Source organism: Branchiostoma floridae, chromosome 3, assembly GCF_000003815.2.
Source record: "Branchiostoma floridae strain S238N-H82 chromosome 3, Bfl_VNyyK, whole genome shotgun sequence".
NCBI lineage: Eukaryota > Metazoa > Chordata > Leptocardii > Amphioxiformes > Branchiostomatidae > Branchiostoma > Branchiostoma floridae.
This window is the reverse complement of record NC_049981.1, coordinates 23,785-46,217: the sequence shown is the minus strand read 5'-3', so window position 1 is coordinate 46,217 and position 22,433 is coordinate 23,785. Positions and strand designations below refer to the sequence as shown.

General features: G+C 40.4%; 1 protein-coding gene across 3 annotated transcripts; it reads left to right on the top strand.

Annotated features, from left to right (window-relative positions):
* The first annotated feature begins 132 nt into the window (after nucleotides 1-132).
* On the top strand, nucleotides 133-22,093 carry LOC118411631 (platelet endothelial aggregation receptor 1-like). 3 transcript variants are annotated; one of them, XM_035814108.1, is made up of 14 exons: nucleotides 133-500; nucleotides 6,421-6,513; nucleotides 8,807-8,848; nucleotides 8,962-9,023; nucleotides 12,527-12,603; nucleotides 12,877-12,923; nucleotides 13,428-13,540; nucleotides 14,904-15,021; nucleotides 16,066-16,224; nucleotides 17,197-17,336; nucleotides 17,719-17,884; nucleotides 18,606-18,730; nucleotides 18,839-18,970; nucleotides 19,323-22,093. In XM_035814108.1, exons 1-14 carry the CDS (start codon nucleotides 343-345, stop codon nucleotides 20,270-20,272), a joined length of 2,382 nt encoding a protein of 793 aa, XP_035670001.1. In that variant the 5' UTR covers nucleotides 133-342; the 3' UTR covers nucleotides 20,273-22,093. The 3 variants fall into 3 exon arrangements, with proteins under 3 accessions (XP_035670001.1, XP_035670000.1, XP_035670002.1); XM_035814107.1 differs by lacking the exon at nucleotides 8,962-9,023 and having other exon boundaries at nucleotides 134-500; nucleotides 8,807-8,910; XM_035814109.1 differs by lacking the exons at nucleotides 133-500; nucleotides 6,421-6,513; nucleotides 8,807-8,848; nucleotides 8,962-9,023 and adding an exon at nucleotides 9,071-9,136.
* The last annotated feature ends 340 nt before the right edge of the window (nucleotides 22,094-22,433 follow it).

Genomic DNA, 22,433 nt, shown 5'->3' with positions numbered 1-22,433 from the left:
GTGTTAAAACTTCAAGTACAACAAAATTACTCCCCGTCCCTCTCCCCTAGTTGGTACGGTCCTACATCACAAACCCAAAGCACGTGTCAAATCTGGCGGGAATCGGGCCAGCGGAAGTGAGTCATTCTCTCAAAATATTCTCATCCCACCGCGAAGAAAAACACTCAAGCGTCAGACGCTCCAGTTTCTTAAAGGTTTCAGCTTCAACCGAGCTTCGTTGAAAAATCTTCACTCTTTTAACGGACGATTTGAAAAAGATTTTATCCCGCAGGGTCAAGGTCTTACAGGTCACCGACCTTTGACCTCCGGGAGAAACTTTTTTGGAAGTGGACAAACATAATAATGGTGGAGTCGACGAAAGGGCCGGTCCGATTCCGTCGGAATTTTTGCATTTTCTGGGAGTTTTTAGCCATTTTCTTGTGGATTTCTGGTTGGAGCAAGTTGACGACGGCTCAGGAGCTTCATCCACATGGAATAAACGTGTGTGCTTACAGCGAAAGGTGAGTTTTAATAGACAGATTCCTTGTGCATTGTTGTGTAGTTTAGAAGTCTTGCCTTGGGCCCCAGAGGTTCGTTTCTGGGTTTTATTTGTTCTTCTTTGTAGAGGGTTTAAGCTATATTTTGTGTGCCATATTCATCACATTTCAATAATGTTTCTCAAGCCTTAACAATTTGCATCGTCATTTTAATTTGCAAAGCTGTAGTTTAAATGTAACGTTGTCAATCGTGAAATTTGATCCAAAACAGACACAACAAATTTGTCGATTTCATTCCGTTGTAAAAAAGATTAATATATGCAATAAACGTAAAATTTCTTGACAATATCAAAGCTATGCTATCCAACAACGCTACCCTGTATATCTGTGATGCAAACCTACAAAAATAAAGCGATGATCGCGAGTATGACTGTACCAAGAAAAATATTCATCGATACAAATAATTTTGACCCTCAAATCCTGGGGATCGCCTGACTCATATTCGTTTCACATGGCTAAACAGGACTACACAGTTTGCCACAGAAATATCGATTTTTTTGTGTAAATGTGCGTAGAAACGAAGGTATAGCATCCTATGTGCCTCTAGAAATAGAATAAGGTCTTTCATTTACGTTTGTATGAATGGTTTCCAATGTTTGTAATCTGAAACTAGTAAAAGCAACACCCACATACACCCATTCATTCACGGTAATTTGTTGATCTAAGTATGGAACAATTACAAGGTGGGCGGACTAGAATTTTAGACATTTGCTTTTCTTACCGAGCCACAACGCTTTGTTAGATTTTGAAGGTAAGAATTTAGGTGTGGTGACAAAGTGGTCTAGGGTTATGACTTATCTTGGTTGAAATCCTTTGCACTCCCCCATGTTGTGTCCTAGGGAAAGGAACTTAAATGCCTATTCTATCATTTGAGGTGCAAATTAGTATCCTTATAGCTAGTAGTCTTGGATGGGACGTAAATGCGAAGTCAGAGGTCCTGTGTTTGAGGAGAGCAACACCCCTAGCATGTTAAAGGAGGGTCAGCATGGGGGGTCCCGACAACGATTTACGCTGAATTCAGAAGAACCCCCCACGTATTACGGTAAATCAAGGAGAGCAATTACGCTAAATTTGGTCGTCTCGCTACGAATTACGTAGATAAGATGGTTTTCCATACGAATTACGGGAAATAAAATAGGCTGCCTACGCCTTACGTAAAAGAGCATGCAGACCCTCTTAAAGAACCCATAACAATTAACATTAACACCTATTGAAAAGATAAGGTGTCTATATCCCGATGTGACTGTATCAATTAAACCTTACAGCCCGGTCTTACTAGTATGCAGCTTTAAGCTTGTGCTTACTCAGTACAAAACTGGTGTGTTATGCCATAAGGCAATCTACCGGTTAACCCTCTCAGCACGAGAAGCCACTATTGTGGCTTTCCCATAGGACACGAGAAGCCACGATCGTGGCTTCAGGTTTAATGTGGCTTCAGGTTTAATTCCGGCGGGAAATTCAAACTGACTACTGTGAAATGGGAAATTTGGCAGAGTCTGCCAATCAGGATGCTTGTATCTTTGACCAACCAGAAGGGATGTAGCATTTGAGCCCTGTTTCTGAGGCCTCCAGCGTGTGTTTTGGCTTCAGTTTTCTACAGGTTTATTTAGTAAATTTGGCAGAAATGGAGACAATTTGGTGGATAATTTTGTTGGTGGCTTACAGGAGTGATGACAGGGAAATCCTTGAGGGACAGCAAGGCAAACACCCAGCTGTTTTTGTTGAGATCAAATGAGCTGATATCACCGTGTCTAATGAGTTCTACATGCATGCTTCCTTGTTGTTTTTCTTGGGCATGAGGAGGACCAGGTCAGGTCAGAAAGGTCACTGGTCTCAATTGACATTTTAGATACTCTGATACCTGTTTCTCTACCCAAGTCATAAGTAATAGGATTTATTTGACTCCCTGATATGTGGAGAACATCCAGAAAAATAATTTGCCATTTAGCACAAGGCATATTATTTCAATAGTACAACTACAGGTGTGGGGAGGGGGGCACAACTGTTTATTGGGGTGAACATTTGTTTATCAACACTGAACTTATTTGAAATCATGCTTTGATTTTTAGTTTTTGGTCATTCTAACAGCATACAAGTATTGTGTATGTATAATTGAGTATTTCTACATAGTTTTATGATAAATGACACAAAAAACTCAGTCCCTAGCCAAATGTTTTCTTTTGTGAAGCTTTTTTTGGGAGTGTTGCAAATGTGTTTTTGAGTGGTTTCCATGACGATTGCTGTCCTCAGATTGATGGTATGATATTTATTTTGCTTGTTTTGGAAAGGCCATTCTGTGAGCTTTCCAGCAATATATAGTTTTCCTAGTCTACTCCTTACATAACAGCTGTAATAATAATACACAAAAAGTACTAATTGACACCTGTATAGACTGAAATTATATGTCGTATATGGTAAACAGGAAAAAATTTTATGACGTGTTGAGAGGGTTAAACAAAACAAATGTTCACAAATTCAAGGATAAAAGCAGTTGTTGACATTAGTATGGCCAGTTGCGTACAGGAATTTCTCGCATTTGTGGCCCTTACTGGACCACAACAACACTGTGTTACTAGTAGTGATCCCAGGTTAAGGACATAATAAAGAAAGCTTATTACAGAGAGAAATGAGGTCAATTGAATTTTCAGTGCAGTGAATCATCTTGTGAGGTCGGATAGGGGACTTCTAACCTACAAATCATCTGATAATCCCTGGCCCCAACAGATGTTTATATAAATATTTCATTGTCATACAGTTAGGGTTCCTTGTATTTTGTCATTTTATCATATCTATGGTGTATGGATTATTATTTTTCTTTTAGTGTATTTTAAATTCTTATGGATTCTTATGTTTCACGTAACTGAAACAACTAGAGGGGCGAGTAGCAACAGAAAGAAACAATATCCTGACTCCCGGGATTCGAACCCGCGTCGAACCCGGGTAGCCTGATCAAAAACCCAACACGCAAACCACAACACCAAAAGCTCAGAGCTGTTGCCGTGCTCAGTTTGGCAGTGCTTGAAGTTGAACCCCACTGTTACATACCCTGAGTTAACTCCATTTATTCTAAACACTGGTTCTGAACAGCTGTATGCTATACGGTATACCTGCCTGGCCCCTTGCTCCTCTCCGTCAGGACTCTACACTGTGTTATCAAACCGGCAACCCTGAATATAAAGTAACGGTTTCTAGTTGAATGAAAGGTTTCAGTTGATGAGAAGTGTCATGATATTGGTTCCTGATTTCCATAGTTTCAGCAACCTCCTTGGTTTCAGTTTGAAAGTTTGATCAGTCTTTCCTACCAGGACAACACAACCATGGCAACAGCACTGCTCTTAGGAATGCCAAACAACAGATCCCTTATTAGCAAGTCTGGACTTTACAAAGAACTTGGGTCAATAGTGCAGAAATCCTTCCACCCTCATAATTACATGGTCCAATGGGGGGAATAATTGGCCAACAGCAATACTGAGAAAGAACTTGCCAAATATAGTTACATGTACATGTATGCTAATTTTCCGTTGGCGTCTGTATCAAACTGCTGCACATAAATGAACCCAACCCTGTGCGAGCAAATCTCACTCACATAGTCACAGCACTCATCTCCCCAAAAAGAGTTAAATAGATTTTTTTCTCGCTTGAAAATCATCTCGGTATGTCAATTGTTTTGGACGCATGTTTGTTTTTTCGTCAATTGGACATTGAAAATACAAGGTCTTGCGAGACATGTTGACTGGAAAGCCATCTTGCCTAGGCTTAAGTTAGTTTCTTTGGAAATCTAAAGTGAGGGGATAACCTTACAGGCAACACAAGTAAAAGGGCAGAACTTGACTGACTCTGGAAAAAAAACATGAGCTTCAAGTTTGACAGCAGAGGGAGAGAGAAATACTGAAAGAGAACTTGCATGGCAGTAACATGCATAAAAGATAAACCATCATCTGTTGCTATATGGCTCAGTTAGAATCTCTGAGAGTTTGGTAAACATACAAATATTTGCTATATAAACAGTGGTTTCTTTGTTTATGTAATGCACAATGCAGGAAAAGCTGTTAAGTGTTTAAGTGTTTATCTTTTGGCAGTTATAGCCCCAATCATGATGACAACGAGACATCATAAAAATGAACACTTACTTTAACAGTACTAACACTGATGCATCAAAGATATTCTGTTGTAGTGATGAAAAATAGAGGAAAACGGAGAAATCTGTATACTTGAAAGGCAACATTTTTTAGAAAATGCAGGATGTTTTCCTCCCAGTGATTTGCCTTTTACAAAACTAATATAGGTTTTGCTATCACAAACCTGTAATTTTTCATATTTTGCTCTAACCGTTATTATTTTGTTTATATTTGCTGTAACAGCTAAATCAGTAAATGCTCAGATGTCACCAGCAGTTCTTAAGTCTGATTGGTTCATGACAGAAGAAGAAAAAAAAGAAACAAGAACACACCAACAAAAATAATTATTTCCTTTCAGTAAACATAATTGTAGATGAAGGGAGGAAAGGGCAATGGTGTTCTTTCAGCCTAACATCATTTCCAAATTGTCACAATTGCAATGAAAAGCACTTTTTGTTGACATTTCGGGAAGTGCTGGTGACATCCTCAGGGTTTCTAAACACAACTGCAGGAAGTTTGTGGTCAACACTAACAGCTGTTTAACTGTGACTTGCAGCTACTGAGTAATAGACTGAGTTCCAGTCATGCAAAATCCAACCCTTGGCCTTATCTGTATCTGAAAAGCATGAAAATATTATTGTTTAGACAAAATATTACGACTTTGATTATACTTCTTTTCAACAGGGCCACCTATAAATCTATCTGCTCAGTGCAATTAAGTTAAAAGTTGATTTTTGTGTTGCCTTCCAATCAGTACTCAAGTTTTATCCCTGGCCAAGTAATACTAAAGTTGACATACTACTCTATTTACCACTTTCTCTGCTTAGCACTCAGCATTTCAGAAAGAGTATGGGAGTTGAACACAAACTACTACATGAATCAGTGGACTTATAGTTATACCCATGCCGTAGTGATAGCACAAAGTTGTGTGGCTCAAGGACTATTAAAACAGCTGCTGCAGGAAGGACTTGAAAATTCAAATTGCCAATTATGTGCAAATAGAAAAAAAAATTACATGTACGCTGAGTGGCATTGGTCAGACCAACTTGCCTTCGACAAGGCTGAATTCCAGGCCATGTGTTGGTATTTACTGCTCGTGACCTTGGTACCGCCTGGAACCACTGATAAACTTAGAGGTCAAGTTCGGAGCAGGACGCCACTTGTCTGCATTGTGTTTTCTTTGGATCATTATGAAATACCTTGAAAAAGCTAGGTTACAAGAATTAACAGTCCCGATAGTTTGTCCCGGAAACTGGGTCACCATTAAAATCAGTGATTTTGAATTGAAATACAAGCTCAAGGATTCAAACAAATAAAAAGCTCTTCATTCTTTCCTTTAAGTTTAAGTCTGTGTAGCGCAACGGCAGAGCGTTGGAATCAGAATCAGTAGGTCCTGAGTTCGATATGCCCCTGCCCCCATGATGGTGGAGTGATGCCCACCGAGCCTCACGGCTAATCTGTCTTAAGGTGCCAAAAACACCTACAGATTTGGTGCTGTCAGTGTGTCGACATCTGCGTACTTGCCACTAAGATCCGTTAATGTTTTTTAGATAGTCTTCTAAATATGCCATTTTTTAATTATTGATTGAGACATGCATGAAAGTCACATTTTGTTCTTGACATCCAAAGCCGAATTCTAATATGTTTTGATGTAAATTTGACAGCATTCATATATCTGTACAATGTAATGTAATGTTCAGCATATTGTTCTCAAACAAAGTACACAACAATTATGCTGCAATATTCCCTTGTTTCTCCTGTCCCAGCTATATAGGTACCCACATCACCACCTCACAGATGACCAGACAGACCCGGACCTGGGACTGGGGATGTCTGCCTTTTGTCAGATGTAAAACCAAGTAAGTACTCACCTTCGGCAGGTGTTAAGTCCAAGTTAGAACCCCTAATACCTACAAAGACTTACATGTATGTCACATTTCCAAACCAGGGCCTGGCTAGGCAGCTTTTGGGAATGAAAAGTAGATCTAGTACGGTACATATAAAAGACACCAAACTTCACAAGACATAAAGAGAATATTCGTGGGCATTGTTTGTGTATATTCTTTATGTATGGTATATGTTTCTATTTTCATTTCTAATTAAAAGCCTGGCCCGGTTTGGAAATGTGATGTTAGCCTGGAAATGTGACGTTAGCCTAAGAACTTATAAACATAGCAAAAATGGTTTGCTAGTTTGTATGAATGAAAAATAAGCTTGAAACCACACCTATGTAACTAATCTTTGTTTATTATTAATAATCACAATTTGTTGGTGAGATAAAAGGAGAACAGTTCACACAAACTAATATTAGGGAAAAAAATGTAGTATTTGTGGTTAATGTTGAAACAAGGGGGTAGATTGACAAAATTTTTTTTGTACTTTTAAGTTTTTTGGTGAAGAGATTGAACCTTTCCCTTTTTACAGTACGAACGGTTGACAACTTCTGCCTGGCCCTGTCAGTTGTGTGACACTACCGAAAGCAAAGATTGAGAAGTCCAAAGCTTATCTGACCTTATTTGTTCATCAGCAACTTTCACAAACCTGCTATAACAGTTTAGCCTCAGGCATCAGTTATTCTTCCTGTATGACATCAGGGTGTTGAACTTCAACTCGTGACATCTCACTTCCCGAAACCTTAAGAGAACATACCTAATAAATGTCTATAATCAAGTGTTTTCAATCATAATGGTAGAAAGGCAAAGAAGGTTTTCATGGTGTCACTGTCAAGCAAATAAGGTAAGGGAAACTGGAGACACAGAAAATTGAATTAAATTGTAATGCTTCGAATCAAATTCTTATGGTCTCCCATGTCATAAGTACAATGGTATTATATAGCGTTACATCAAGTACATGGTATGTATGTGTGGAGGTGTGTTGTAGGTGTGGAGGTGTGTTGTGGGTGTGGAGTGTTGTTTCCTAAAGTCTGAGTTGAAGGTTGGAAGGAAAAGGTGTGGGTTGTTGGTGTACATGTGTATGTCTGGGGAGGAAGGATGTCGACAAAACTGTCTTTTCCATGCATTAAAATGGCTCAAATTCTCAGAGATAAAATTTCTATTTTCTCATGATGCACTTCCCTTGCTTGTTCCCTTTGTCCCTCTACTGAAAATGTTATTAACAATTGATACTTTGTCAAAAAAATTGATACTGTAGATTATGGAATATTTTTTTTGCAGTTGTTTGGTTATGGGGTTAAATGAAACCACTACAAAAATTTCAAGATGTACAGTACTTGAGTATACGCTTTCATGTATGTATGTATGTATGTATGTATATATGTTGTACTAGCAAAATTATTGTACACAGCAAATTTTGTATGCAAATAGTAGCCCTTAAGCTTAGGTTGTCCTTTATCCCACACCAAGCCTCGTGAATACTAATTAGGTCTTTGACTCCACAAAAGTGAAAGGACTGACCCTACATGATTGCTAGGATGACCTTTACTTTCACTGATGAACAGGGAGTAGTTGTTGGTTTTGTGCCAGGATTTATAGGTAAGCCTCAGGGAACTCTGGGCTCAGTGGGGCGTATCTTATAATCTAGGTTTATCCTATCAAGTGAAAGTGATGGTCTGTAATTGTTACAAGGCCACCCAAGCTCAATGACAATCACAGTTTATGGATGACATCCTAGAAAGATTCACTCTCCAAGCAGACGTTGGTGGGGAATTGTGAACATTCTTCACATCTTCAAAATGCCACATTTTCTTTCTGCTGGCCCCACCAAAGGCAGAAAGAAAGCAGGGCATATATACATATTGACTATGTCAAAAAGAAATAAAAATTCATCACCACTGCTTGGAGAATACTAAAGACTGTGACAAAATAAAATAAAAATTACTGATACAATCATTAAGACTTTTCAGGTTGATTAGCTCATTTTTGTCCATTTGTTTTTTTTAGTATTCAACATATTCATTTTCCATTACCGGAAGGATGACCGGAACTGAACTGAACTGAAACCCTGCATGCAGACCCTCATTTATGATTACATATAGTGTAATCAATCAAACCAAGTCTACATTGTCTTTCTGTCATTCTAAGAGAGCGAATTCTAATTAGTAGCAACTATCATTTACTATGGGACTTGATACATGTACATGTAACTATGGGACTTGATATATATTATATACATGTCGATTTTCTTCCCTTACAGGACTGTGTACTTCACCATGTACAGAGTGGGCTACCTGACCAGGTACAGACAGGTATACAGGTGCTGTCCAGGCTGGCTGCAGGATGGAGACACCTGTCCTATACGTGAGTAGAACACCTGTAACACACCTGTCCTACACACACACACCTGACCAGGTACAGACAGGTGTACAGGTGCTGCCCTGGCTGGCTGCAGGATGGAGACACCTGTCCTATACGTGAGTAGAACACCTGTAACACACCTGTCCTACACACACACACCTGACCAGGTACAGACAGGTGTACAGGTGCTGTCCTTGCTGGCTGCAGGATGGAGACACCTGTCCTATACATGAGTAGAACACCTGTAACACACCTGTCCTATACGTGAGTAGAACACCTGTAACACACCTGTCCTATACGTGAGTAGAACACCTGTAACACACCTGTCCTATATGTGAGTAGAACACCTGTAACACACCTGTCCTATACGTGAGTAGAACACCTGTAACACACCTGTCCTATACGTGAGTAGAACACCTGTAACACACCTGTCCTATACGTGAGTAGAACACCTGTAACACACCTGTCCTATACGTGAGTAGAACACCTGTAACACACCTGTCCTACTCACACACACCTGTAACACACCTGTACTATACATAAGCAAAACACCTGTAACTCACCAATATTACACCTGTATTACACCTAATGTTTATGCCTGTCCACTACATACATGTATGTGAGTAAGAGCTGAAACCACTCCTGGCTCCAGGACCTGTTTTCCCGTATGTCCCTGAACAAAAATCTGCCTCTTGGGATGGACAACAATATCACCCCATTCATCCAAAATATCTGAACTTCATGACATGAAATGGATAAAAATGCGTTTTCATTGTAAGCCTGAAATAAGACTCTTAACTTGTGCTCGTAAACAAATAAACCAACCACCCACCGACCAACCAACAAGCCACAGCAAATTAACCATCCCCTTGCTCCTAACCCCATCTTTAGGCCCAATCTCTACACAGTTTTTACCGATATCTGTGGATATGTCAAGAGGGATCTGGAACGTTGGCCGCGGGACACCCGTGGTGCTTGCAGTCATAAACAGCTACATAGCCTAATGAGCCCGCGTTGTATGCTTATGAGTCTTCCCGAAGTCGGGACACATCTACACGCGCGCGGAAGCTGTCGGGGACCCCTGCTAAGCTATCGGGGACCCCTGCTAAGCTATTGTACGAATGGTCCGAACCTTTCGGGAGAAATTTTCCCGATATCTTTTTGGGGATATTGCAGTTCCATCTAGATGCTGAAAAAAAGCTGTCGGCGAGAGGTTGTTGGCTCGCCGATATCAGGAAAAACCAAGATCGTGCCTTAGCAGGCAAAATGTTAAATACGGCCATCTCTCAGCAGTGATACTTGCTTACTCATCATGATCAGTAATGACCATTTTAACAGCTGGTTGCATGTGTAGATAGCTGAACCCTGGTGTGGAAATGACTCATTTCTCCCACTTCAGTTCACCACTCCTGACTGTCAGCAGGTTTGGATGTTTTCCAACAACTTATCTCCATGTACTGTGTAGATGAATGGACTGGTGTTATTTTGTTGGTCCTTTGTGGCCTCAGGGGTCTTTGGGCATGGCTACAGGGTGTTTGGCCCTGGAACTAGAGGTCCTGGGTTCTGGTCCTGTCATGCTATTTATTTTGCGCTCTTGGGAAAGGCACTTAACAGGACTTTCCTCACTCGAGCTCCACCGAGTTGTAAAAATGGGTACCTGGCTTCTGTTGGAAAGGTAAAAGGGGGTGAAAGGAATTCCCAATTGCAATACCATGCCCAAGCCACAGTAGACCCACTGACTGAAGAGGCAACATAGGATTACTTACCTTTACAATGGAATTATGAGATATCCATGTAATGTACTGAATTATGATAAGAGATATCCACAATATACATACATTGTAAGCTCCTCTAAAAAAGAACAGATCATGAAGTTTGACAGTATAGTACCATCGTAAATTTTGCATTACAATTTTACATGTTTACAGCAATATAGGAAATCAACAAAGAAAAAGTTTATGAGAGTATAAAGATCGGTTGCTCAATTGCAAGGTGTAAGCAAATTTTAGATGATCCTTTTCAATAGATTGCAATCCTTATTAGACTGTAAGTCAGGGTTATACAGGAAGCCCCTCACTCAAGGAGTTGTGCCCCTGGTAGAAAACCTTGCCCCCCTGTAGGCCTATATGATTCACCAGAATACAGAGTAAGCCTCCCTGACAGAGCAGAATTATGTGGGTCAGTGAGTCCCTTCACTGTGTGGTGGGAACCTGGCAGAGTTGGAAACATGCCAGGTTAGGCAGCTGCACTTAGGGAAATGAAAACATAGCACACTTTTAAGGTCTCATTGATGTATTACTCCCAGTGGGGACCCTAAAATAGATCCGAGCCAAAAAACTAAACGGCTGCACGGACGCATGTATTTAGCGTTGAGAAATTCCCTTTTAGCCAGCGGAACTGATCTCAAAAGTTAGAATGGTGAAAGCTTGTTTGTAACTGAAGAAATTAGCAGGTTAAGTTTTTCAGCCGCGCGCTAGGTCGGAGGTACACAGTCCTGGGTTCTGAGTGGTGCGGTTGTACACTAGCAGCGAAAAAGTGCCTTATTTGGGGATTGACTAATTGTAGTTTGTAATTGCTATAAAAAAAGTTCCTATGCTTAGTTTACGTTGGCAATTTTTTCCCACGATATAGGGTAAATGTGCTCGACATAGAATGAAAAATCTGCTGAAGCTTCATTATGAACGCGGCCATTTAAACCACGAATTATAACATAGTTTTAGAAGTCTATGGGAAGAAGAAACTCATCAATGAGACCTTAAGGAAACTGTGTGGGTTTTTTTGTCGGTTGGTTGGTTGTTTAGTTGGTTGCTTGCATAGTTGGTTGGTTAACAGAATAGCACAAAATGTTATTATCTGTTTTCTTCAGATTATTGTCTTTGTTGTATATATGTGCCTAATTTCATGAACAACATGGAGACATGTTTCTAACTGATTTAAAATCTAATTTGAATCTAAACATTTCTGGCAAGATCATGCCATACACGATACAGTTTCTTAGCCACGGCCGCATGGCGCGTTGGTACACCCGATCCCTCGATCTCGAAAGTTAAGCAACGCGCGGTCCGGACAGTACATGGATGGGAGTCCCCCAACCAAGGACGTCCGGATCGCTGTAGCCTCACAAAGCTTTCCATGAAATCGTCTTCCGGGAGGGACGTAAAACGGGGGTCCCGTGCTCGAGGAGGTGCCTCGACCACATTAAACAGCCTCATTACCCACACTTTGGGTACCTACTGGCTGCAAAATACACCCAATATAACTTAAGTCTCTGCCTAAAAATAATAAAAGTTGTTACCCCCATTGTGCATTATGGTTTGTCCCAGTGTGTACACATGTACATGTAGTTCACGGTATAGTTAATAGGGGGAGCTAGTGAGTGGTCTGAAACTGTACTAGAAGTAGGTGGACAAGATTTCTGTAGTCTCTAGACCTCCCAGCATTTCATTTCGAACTTTTCATGTGATTATCGCTTTTACCCAACTTCATCAGCCCTGGTGTTGAAATCTATAAAATGCATCAAATAATGTTAAAGATATGAAATTGAGGATCAGTTTTTGAAGGAGTTTACAGAAGTTTGTTGACACTCTTTGTTCAACCTTTACTTTTTCCCCCACCACAGCTACGTGTGATCCTGACTGTTCAGAACATGGGACATGTACTGGAGCAAACTACTGCACCTGTTCTAATGGATGGAGGGTAAGAAACACATTTAATTTGTTCCTTTTTCATCAACATTTCAGTCTATAGGTTTGCAAAGGCAGCAGCCGCAGCAGATTTTGAAATCTTAACCCTCTGAAATTGCATTTCCTGTATCTTGCCCGAAGGGCTAGCAAACTCTCCCTGTATGAAAATATCCTACGACTGAAACAGCAAGGAAAACTCGCTGACCTTCATGCATGTACTGCTAGGCACTAGAAGGGTTCAACAAAGTTAACATGACAAGTGTTTCTTCTTCACTTTATTTTCCAGGGTCCGACCTGTGCTGACAGATGTCCTCCTGGCTACATGGGAGCAAAGTAAGTCATGTCTGGTATTATTACATATTATTATAAAAATGCAAACAATACATGTAGGTCACAAGATGGTAGTTAAAAAAGTTTAAACTTGTTCAGATACACAAGAAGAAATAATTACCATAAATAAGATCAGGTCTTGGGGTTGTGGTGTTGATTTACAATCTAACGGTTCTGAGTTTGAATACCTAGCACTAGCAGGCCCTCATCTTGTGCCGTGGCAAACACACTTTTCATGTGCACACACATCTCTTCACCTAACTTTGGTGCAAAGTCACATATCCTCCATTATGACTCTAATCTCACACAGCTTGTACTGTAGTGTACAAAATTCACCAGGTATATTACCTCTAAAGGCAGTTTACCATTTATGTAAAACAAACAGTTATGTATTTTGTCCATTATCTATCTTCATTTGTATGATCAAATTATTTATGTTGGAATTTTCATTGTTGATACCTTCTAATTCTAACTAACTTTTCATTTTGTTTGTTGTTTTGTTTACAGCTGCGTTGCCACCTGCCCAGCTGGTAAATATGGTCAGGACTGTCTGGAGGACTGCAGGTGTCAGCACGGGGCCACCTGCCGCGGCACCGACGGCTTCTGTAACTGTACCGCAGGTGGGCATGCCGTTTATATGGTATCTGTAACAGCAAAGTTCATCTGTGTCGACTAAGCCCTTGTGACAAATTCGGCGTATTTGTTGTTCGCCAGAAGGTTGCCCAGTTTTGAATTCAACACATATTTGGCTGTTTTTTTACAAGAAAAATTGCCTGTTACACAGTTGTCAATTGTTGATTGGCTAATTTTAAAATAGATTTGTTGCACATATTTTCTGCCTTGAAAATCTAGTAAGTTAGTAGTAGTTATCATAGTTATATAGCATGGTTCAGTGACTTGCAAATTATCATCTTTTAGAGCCTTAAAAAAACGTACAATGCAATAACTGAGAAAATAAAGAAAGATGTCAATTGCGGCTTGCTGGGTGACAGGGACTAAAAAGACTTTTGACTTTCAATTTGAGGAAAGTTAAAAGATAGGCCACATAATCAAATGCATCCATAATGTCACATACATTATAAAATAGACCAATGGTACGGCTTTCAAAATCTTGACGGTTACAAAACAGACTTTATTTCAAATTTGACAGTCATGCCACCACTGTCTCATTGGTCAAACCACTCATTGGTATTCTCCTATTGCTTGAAGTGCTAATTGTTATGGACAGTCCTTGACCTTGCACCATAAAGTTGGGACCATAAAGTAACACACACTGGTCATGGAATAACAATAATGAATCATTTTGTCAATGGCGATAATGATATTTTCCAGGTTGGAGAGGAGAACACTGTGATGTGCCCTGTCCCGGAGGTACAGCTGGGTTAGACTGTGAGCTACAGTGTAACTGTTCCCAACATGGAACCCTTTTGTTTTGTTTTGTTAATGTAGAAATGATATTTTCCAGGTTGGAGAGGAGAACACTGTGATGTGTCCTGTCCTGGAGGTACTGCTGGGTTAGACTGTGAGCTACAGTGTAACTGTTCCCAACACGGAACTCTTTTGTTTTGTTAATGTAGAGATAATGATATTTTCCAGGTTGGAGAGGAGAACACTGTGATGTGCCCTGTCCTGGAGGTACTGCTGGGTTAGACTGTGAGCTACAGTGTAACTGTTCCCAACACGGAACTCTTTTGTTTTGTTAATGTAGAGATAATGATATTTTCCAGGTTGGAGAGGAGAACACTGTGATGTGCCCTGTCCTGGAGGTACTGCTGGGTTAGACTGTGAGCTACAGTGTAACTGTTCCCAACATGGAACCCTTTTGTTTTGTTAATGTAGAAATGATATTTTCCAGGTTGGAGAGGAGAACACTGTGATGTGCCCTGTCCCGGAGGTACAACTGGGTTAGACTGTGAGCTACAGTGTAACTGTTCCCAACATGGAACCCTTTTGTTTTGTTAATGTAGAAATGATATTTTCCAGGTTGGAGAGGAGAACACTGTGATGTGCCCTGTCCTGGAGGTACTGCTGGGTTAGACTGTGAGCTACAGTGTAACTGTTCCCAACATGGAACCTGCAACCCTTTCACTGGAGACTGTCTGTAAGTTTGTCTTTGACAAGAACTTTAAAGTTTCACAGTTTAAGGTTAAAGTCTCACCACACCAAATAGTGTATAGGACGGCGCCCATGTCTTTTTTTGTAGTCCTGGGCCACACAGCTTTATGAAATTAATTACTACAGCAGGGGGTTAGTCCCCTGGTAGTGGTTTGTGTGTTCAACTACCACACTCTTTCTCAAATGTTGAGTGCTACGCAGAGAAAGCCGCATGTACCGTATCTAAAGACTTTGGTATGACTCAGCCGGGAATTCAACTCACAACCTACCGACTGCAAGGGGAACACTTTATCTGTCCATTGTACCATCTTACTTAAAAGTTGATATTTCATTTATTAAAAATAACTTCATTCATTAGTTCACTGAAGTGAGGAAAGTTTTCTTTTTGAATTTTCTGTTTGTTTGTGTGTCTGTTTGTGTGTTTTGTGTTTCTGTGAGTCACAGCATGGACATACATTCTCAGTGATGCTGTTTTTCTTTGTGAGACAGGAAGAGTCACAAGGCAGTGTGGGTAAGGGGGTGAAGTCTGCCATTTCAAATTGCATTGTTGTTTTCAAGAAAGAGGTCATCAAAATATGTTGTGAATCATAGTGTTTCTCAATTTTCTCTTCCTTTTCATGTAAGTGAAAATGAAGGTATTGCTTGTAACCAGTTTGTGTGTTTGTCTGTCTTGATGTGTGTTCAAGTTTGTTCTTGTTTGCCCGGTCCCAAGTTTATCCTTCTTGTCCCAGGTCCATGTTTGTTCCTGGGTTAGGTTGTAGACTGGCAGGATGTGAAGGTTCCTTGAGCAGGCTGGCAGGAAGTTGGCTCCAAAGTTGAGCATATAATGTGTAAAGTGGACATGGTGTGGAATATCTAGAATTCTACAATGAGACTTACAGAAATATTTCACAGGGTGCTTTTGTATAGGATCTTTGAGTTCTTATTTTCTTGCCACCATAGTAATTATCAAACATTACGTACTAGTACTATTCATACCTTCATGGAAAGCCAGTTTTTGTGAGACGAATGTTTTCTCTCATTTTCTCAGCTGTGATGCCGGTTACCATGGTGACCTGTGTGAGTCGGAGTGTTCCGAGGGTCGGTACGGACCGGGGTGTCTGTTCAGCTGCCACTGTCCCGGGAACAACTCTGTGTGTCGCACCAGGGACGGGAAGTGTATGTGTAACCCTGGCTGGCAGGGCGAGAGGTGAGAACTTAGGAAAAAACAACAACTTAACTTTACTTCATGTTACAACTTCAACACTTTATATCCGTACACAAAATAAAGCACTTACCATCGAGCTTTCGATCAGTCCTCTGATCCTTCTCAGTTGTAATGACCCAAAACCTTATTTTTTCTACATTAACTTTACCTCATAGTAACAAACACTTAAGACATTTAGGACTTAAGCAAGTTTTTGGCTGCCTCAAGGCTGCATACCTAAACGTAACTTCAGGTACAGGTGTTGTCTCCAAGCAGACTCTATGGTGCCTTAGAAATAGTATCAAAGCTAGCCAAGAAGTATAGCCGGCCAAAGAGAGTCAAACGGGCACCGGAGTCGGCTATACTCCCTGGCCAGCTTTGATACTAATTCTCTAAGGCACCATTGACTAACTTGGAGACTAACAGGTATAGGTACCAGTACAGACTCTCACATTATCCTGTGTTCTTCTGAACTCCATTCTGTCCTGCAAGAAGTACTGCTTCTTGTAGAATTATCTAGCAAATGGACAAATGGCCTCCTAATAACGGGCTCCCCTAGTGACCAGGTTTTGCCATCTCAGACGTATTCCCATGGTTTCACTGGACAAAATCAAAATCCTGGATTTGGTGCAGGTTTTTTTACAAAAGAGGTGAATGAGGCTGTTAACATACAAGCTGTCCGAGTTTGTGAACAGAGATGGGAGACGACATCTGGCACTTTGGGCAATTGTTTCTGACATCAGGTCCTAGAAGCTGCAGTAGACGGTTTCTTTCCTTGAACAAGAAACAAAGAACTGAGTTGCGACTATCTAAGTATTTGTTAGGTAAAGTTTAGTTCTTCATAATGTCATTCACCAAGTATGTTGAACATAGATGAACTTTCATGACAAAAACACAAATATTTCAATAAAATGTGAGTTTTTAATACCCTTTAATCTGGAGCATTAATAGATTTTCTTCTTCTTTTCCACGTAGCTGCACCATCCAGTGTCCACTTGGTTACTATGGCGACCAATGTTCCCAGAAGTGTGGCTGTAACCATGGCAATAGCTGTGATCATGTGACCGGGAGATGCCACTGTCCACCGGGGTACACAGGAGACAGTTGTGAAAATGGTGAGGAGAAAACTATTAAAAAATCTCTGAATATAGTTTTCTTTATTAGGGGCTGAGCAGTATCCCAGGGGATCCCAATGGTTGCTAGAACTTTGGCCACAGTACGTCTCCATGTAGTTTTAGGACGTCCCCATTTTCTCTTCCCCTCAGCAACTTTGGCCAAGTTTGGGGATACGGTCATCCGACATCCGCAGAACATGGCCCAGCCATTTTAGTCTTCTCATGGCAATTTCAGTAGGCAACTGTCTTGTGTTCGTTTTTCTATACAATTCTTCATTACTGATCTTGTTCAGCCAGTAGATGTTATATATTCTACCTCTTCCTTTTAGTTGTGTAGAAATCCAATATAATCCTTAGTTCTTGTAAAAATGTTTCTTCCCAGAAATTGCGCCAGTCCTGACCGCTGCCAGCACAGCTGACGATGTTTCCCACGGTAACATCCTGGTGTTCTACATCATCGTTGCCGTGGTGATGGGAGTTCTGTTGATCCTGCTGGTCCTGTCTCTAGCTGTGTGCAGGAGGAGGGGGAAGGCCTGCTTCCATAAAAGGTAATAAGCAACAACAGGGGTGCCTAAGCATTTGCATGAATGTTATAAAAAACTTGCAAATCACCATGCGAAAATGTATTTCATGAAAGATGTTCTACTTATATGAATCACTATCATGTCAAAACGTACATATCTTGTGTGATAAGTCGCTGTATGAAACGCAAAACATCAAATTGTATACGCAGTCTTTTTATGCAAACTGGTCAAGAGCAGCCTGGGTCTGATGCAACAAAGGTAAGTGGGATGTTCAAGATGGCAGCAATCATGTGAAAATGCAGTATGACGCACTGAACTGAAATAAGAGAGAAGCTCACAGGCTATTGAATACTTTTTTGTGTGAGTTATATGACCATCCAATGCTTGAAAGTAAAATGTCACAGGTAGATACATGTTTTGTTATATACTCATAAATGTATCTTCTGCTAATGTAGCAGATTGCTAGATTGCATAAAAGACTGCATATACCAATTGTTTGTGCATGTTACATAGTGATTTGTGCATATCATATCTATTAGGATTTGTATATCTTCGCATCTTGATTCGTGCGTTTTTCATAGAATTCGTGTAAGGATGTCATAAGTTCAAATTTGTGCAAATGCTTAAGTCATCACTAATATGTGGACTAGGCTGATATCTGCAGCATTGGTCATAAGTATTTCCCGCCTCAAGCAGATATCTCACTAGACTGTACTGAATTAACCTAAGAATTTCCATGTCACAGGGAGACGATGCGCAACCCCATGGAGCTGGAGACGTTGATGGTTCCCGCGCCGGCGGCGGAATGTACAGCTGTGAACGAGGAAAACAGGAAAAACAGCTTCACCCAGAGACAGTGCATGGTCGTCGGTAAGTAACATCACTGTCTCACCTAGTACTCATTTAAGTATCAGTGTTTTTTTTCCACTAGGCGAGGACTAGATATGCTTGTTAACTTTTCGTTCTTTCACCTCTCAGTGAAATCAGGTGCTCCCAGGAAGTACACAAAGCTACCCGACCAACAGGCAGGTGTATCAGGTGCACCCCCCGATGTCGCAGGTGCTGTAGGTGGTGAGGTGACCTTTGCAGAGGTGGCAGCTGCAGCTAAAGGTACTGTTGTTGTATTCTTTTTATATCATAATTCATTATTTATCATATTTCCTAATCCAATGTAAATTGCATTCCCTTCCATCCTGAAAAACATATCAGATTTGTGAAGTGTTTTAACCTTTTTTTCATTGATAAATCTTGTAACCAAAACAACTTTGAAACACCAAAGGCTTAGTAACTTCAACAAGGAGAAGGTTGACCTAAATACGGTTGTTCCTTTTGGGAGGTTGTGTTTTCATAAACTGGACAATGCTTTTGAATAACTCACAACAATTTTACAGTACAAATATTGTTATTCTTATTTTTTTTAAATATCTTTGTTGATTTTTTTGTGTTCTCTTTATCATCATAGGTACAACTGCACCACAGCAGGCTGCTGCACCAGCTAACCTGTATGAAGATGTGGAGGTGCCGTCTGTACCAACCAGCCAGACTACGGTCACGGTCAAGAAACAGCCGTCTTTCTGGCAGAAGCTCTCCCGGAAAGGTACTAGGAACGATGGGAGGAACGAGGGAATCCACAACAGAGGAGAGCAAGATGACACCATCTATGAAGACATCGCGCGAGTGCGGAAGGAAGCAGCAAAGAAGAACAGGAAGTCAGAGAAGAAGAAAAAGAAGGCGAAGTCTGAATCGAGGGAAAGCTCGGAGCCCATGTTGCCAACGGCAACGCCGCTACCGACAACACCCGAAAAGAACTTCTATATGCCATTGGTTCATCAACAAACCCCGCTTCCACGCGTGACGAGTATAGTGTCGGAGGGCGACCGCACGTCACACATCTACGCATACGTGGACTACAGCAAGGCAACAACACCAGCCAGCGGCACGGGAGATGAGATACCCGTACCAGCGTCACCTGGGGCGTATGACTACATCGGCAATGTAGCCACACCCTCTAGGGAGAGAATGACGGGGACCTCCACGGATGGCGCGGTAAGCGTGGAAGGTGTCGATACGCAACCTTCGTACGAGAACGTGCCCAAGCCCGCAGACGACGACGGCGTGTTTACAGAGAACGAGTACGTCAACGACGCACTGCCATACGAAGAGATGAATAGCGTCGATGTTGGTGATGCCATGACCGACAACGACGACCAAACGGCGTACGAGACGCCGCGGCCCTTGAGCGAACGATCAAATAGTAATAAGACTCAGTATGAAGACATGAGCGGGTCCACACCAATCCTGGATAAGATCTCGAAAGATGGAAAGGAAGGAACGAATGAGAATGAAGAAGGAGGAATGCCATATGAGAAGATGGGAGGGGGGAGGCTGTCACTGCCAGACATTCTGCTGTAAAAAAAAGACACCCTGTCAACCCCTCTTGAAAAGTGAACTTGTTGTGCTTCCAACTCCACTGCCATGTTTGTATAGAAGAAACTATATATAAGGGGTATGGGATTTTGAATATTGAGTACTCCTTTTGAATCATGAGCAAAGAAAAAAATTCATGTGCAGAGAAATGTATTATAAAAAAAAATGATCTTGACATAGTTTTGTCTTTTCTCATTTTCTCATTCTGTGAAAATTTTTTATGCCAGTATTAAGTGCTGTAATGCTATTATGTTTGCATGGATTTAATTTCCCGGTAGTGGGAAAATGGAATGTTTGCAGTGGTTTTGAATTTGCGATAGTGCCATACTGTGTACCAGTTGCACGAAAAGCCCTTATCATATGATTCTACCCGAGGTCCCTATCTACATGTAGGGATGTGGTTGCATTGCAAAGTATATTTTGTATCCTTATTGCTTGTTGCAGTATATAATGTATTTATCACTTTTTTCTAACATATTATTACAGGTGTTCCTACCGTGTATGTGTACCAATATTTTGTTTTAGAAAAAAAGGTATTATTTTTTCAGTGTGTATATACTAGGAATCAATCCATAGGGAAAGGAATAACAAATTGACCAAATTGAAATCTTCTGGCTATTTACTTCCAAATTACCTTTTGGAAATACACATTTTTTTCTCATGAATCATGTCCAAGTGGCGCAAGCGGTAATGCAACCCCACTGCTTGGCCGTCTGGCGTGCTTGTCTGAACACGCGAGAAAGCAAAGCTGCATCGCGTAGCAAAGCCGCACCGCTTACTGGCAAAAAACAGCATACTTTGTCCTCCGTTTGAGATTCAACTGCTTACACTATCAATGTCTAGTTGTACATATACATTAAATATTCTTGATATGATGGGATAAATCTTTTGTACAGTGAAGTAACTTTCAATATCAATTTGATACTTGTCAATAATGTAAATTTTATCAATAATATTGTAGCGTTGATAACTCAGTGCTACCTTAAGTTTGCTACAACAATTTATATGGAAAAGATAAGTGAATGTCCAAATCTTTTATTGAATTTTTTTTCCTGCGATACTTTCTTGTATCTTACAGTCTCTTGTATCTTAACTGTAGTTACCTAAAAGTTCTGTATGTGAAATTATTTGTATTGCAGGACAGCCTTGAAAAAGTATGTTTTGTTTCAAGCATAATTGCTAATGGGACCTAAACATTTGAGTCATTAAAATTCAAAACAAGATTCAAATAGCGATTCAAATTTTCCTACAGATTTCTTGTATTTCACACTCAGACTAAAGTAAAACAGCTAATGTAAGAACATTTGCTAAGTTTTTTGATATTGTGTTTGTACAATGTTGAAAATAACATTTGAAGAAAACTTCAGACTGTTATAATAATATGATTTGTAACTCTAACAGTTAAGGCCTACGGAAAAACCTGAATGATTCTAGCTCACCTCATTTGCTACATTGTTTCCATATGTGTACTAGTTGCTGGCAACAATAACAATACATTAATAATAACCTCTGCTTTGGATCAATCCTCTGCCATCACATTTATATTCTTAAACCCTAGTAGCATGCTATGGCAACTTTTGTGAGGTAATGGTACAAAGAAGATGTGATGTGTGGGTTAACAGATTCGTTTTTGTAACAGGTTTTATATATCAAGTTTATTAATTGAATGTCTCATGTTGACATGTAACGTTACATTACAAGTATACCCTTTGCAAAAATAACAGAAGAATAAAAGTGGCCTTTCTAAAGTGATTAACTGCTGGACAGTCCATAACGGTACTCAATAAACATTATTTCTAATTCAAATGGTATGGTTTCATCTGTGTCTTTAGTCAATTAATAGAAATTGAACCGTATACACATGTAGCAGTGACCCCTATTAATTCCTTTGAGGAATATGCACGCTTATATTACATGAAGGAACATCCACTTTCCATTTAGACTGGGTACCATCCGGAAAGTAGCTCGCTCCAGCGTTCATTATATACTATATACAGTCGCTTCTAGCTCTGACATTCATTATACACTATATACAGTCGCTTCACTGTGTGATAGCAGAAGCGAACTACTATCCGGATGGTACCCATGCTACTTTCCATTAGGAATGTAAGCTTGAAAGTCGAGGAATATAATGGTACTCATTCCA

Coding starts and splice junctions, on each gene's coding strand:
- LOC118411631 (XM_035814108.1), top strand. CDS start 343: ATGGTGGAGTCGACGAAAGGGCCGGTCCGATTCCGTCGGAATTTTTGC. Junction 501..6,420: donor GTGTGTGCTTACAGCGAAAG/GTGAGTTTTAAT, acceptor CTCCTGTCCCAG/CTATATAGGTACCCACATCA. Junction 16,225..17,196: donor CCTGGCTGGCAGGGCGAGAG/GTGAGAACTTAG, acceptor TTTTCCACGTAG/CTGCACCATCCAGTGTCCAC.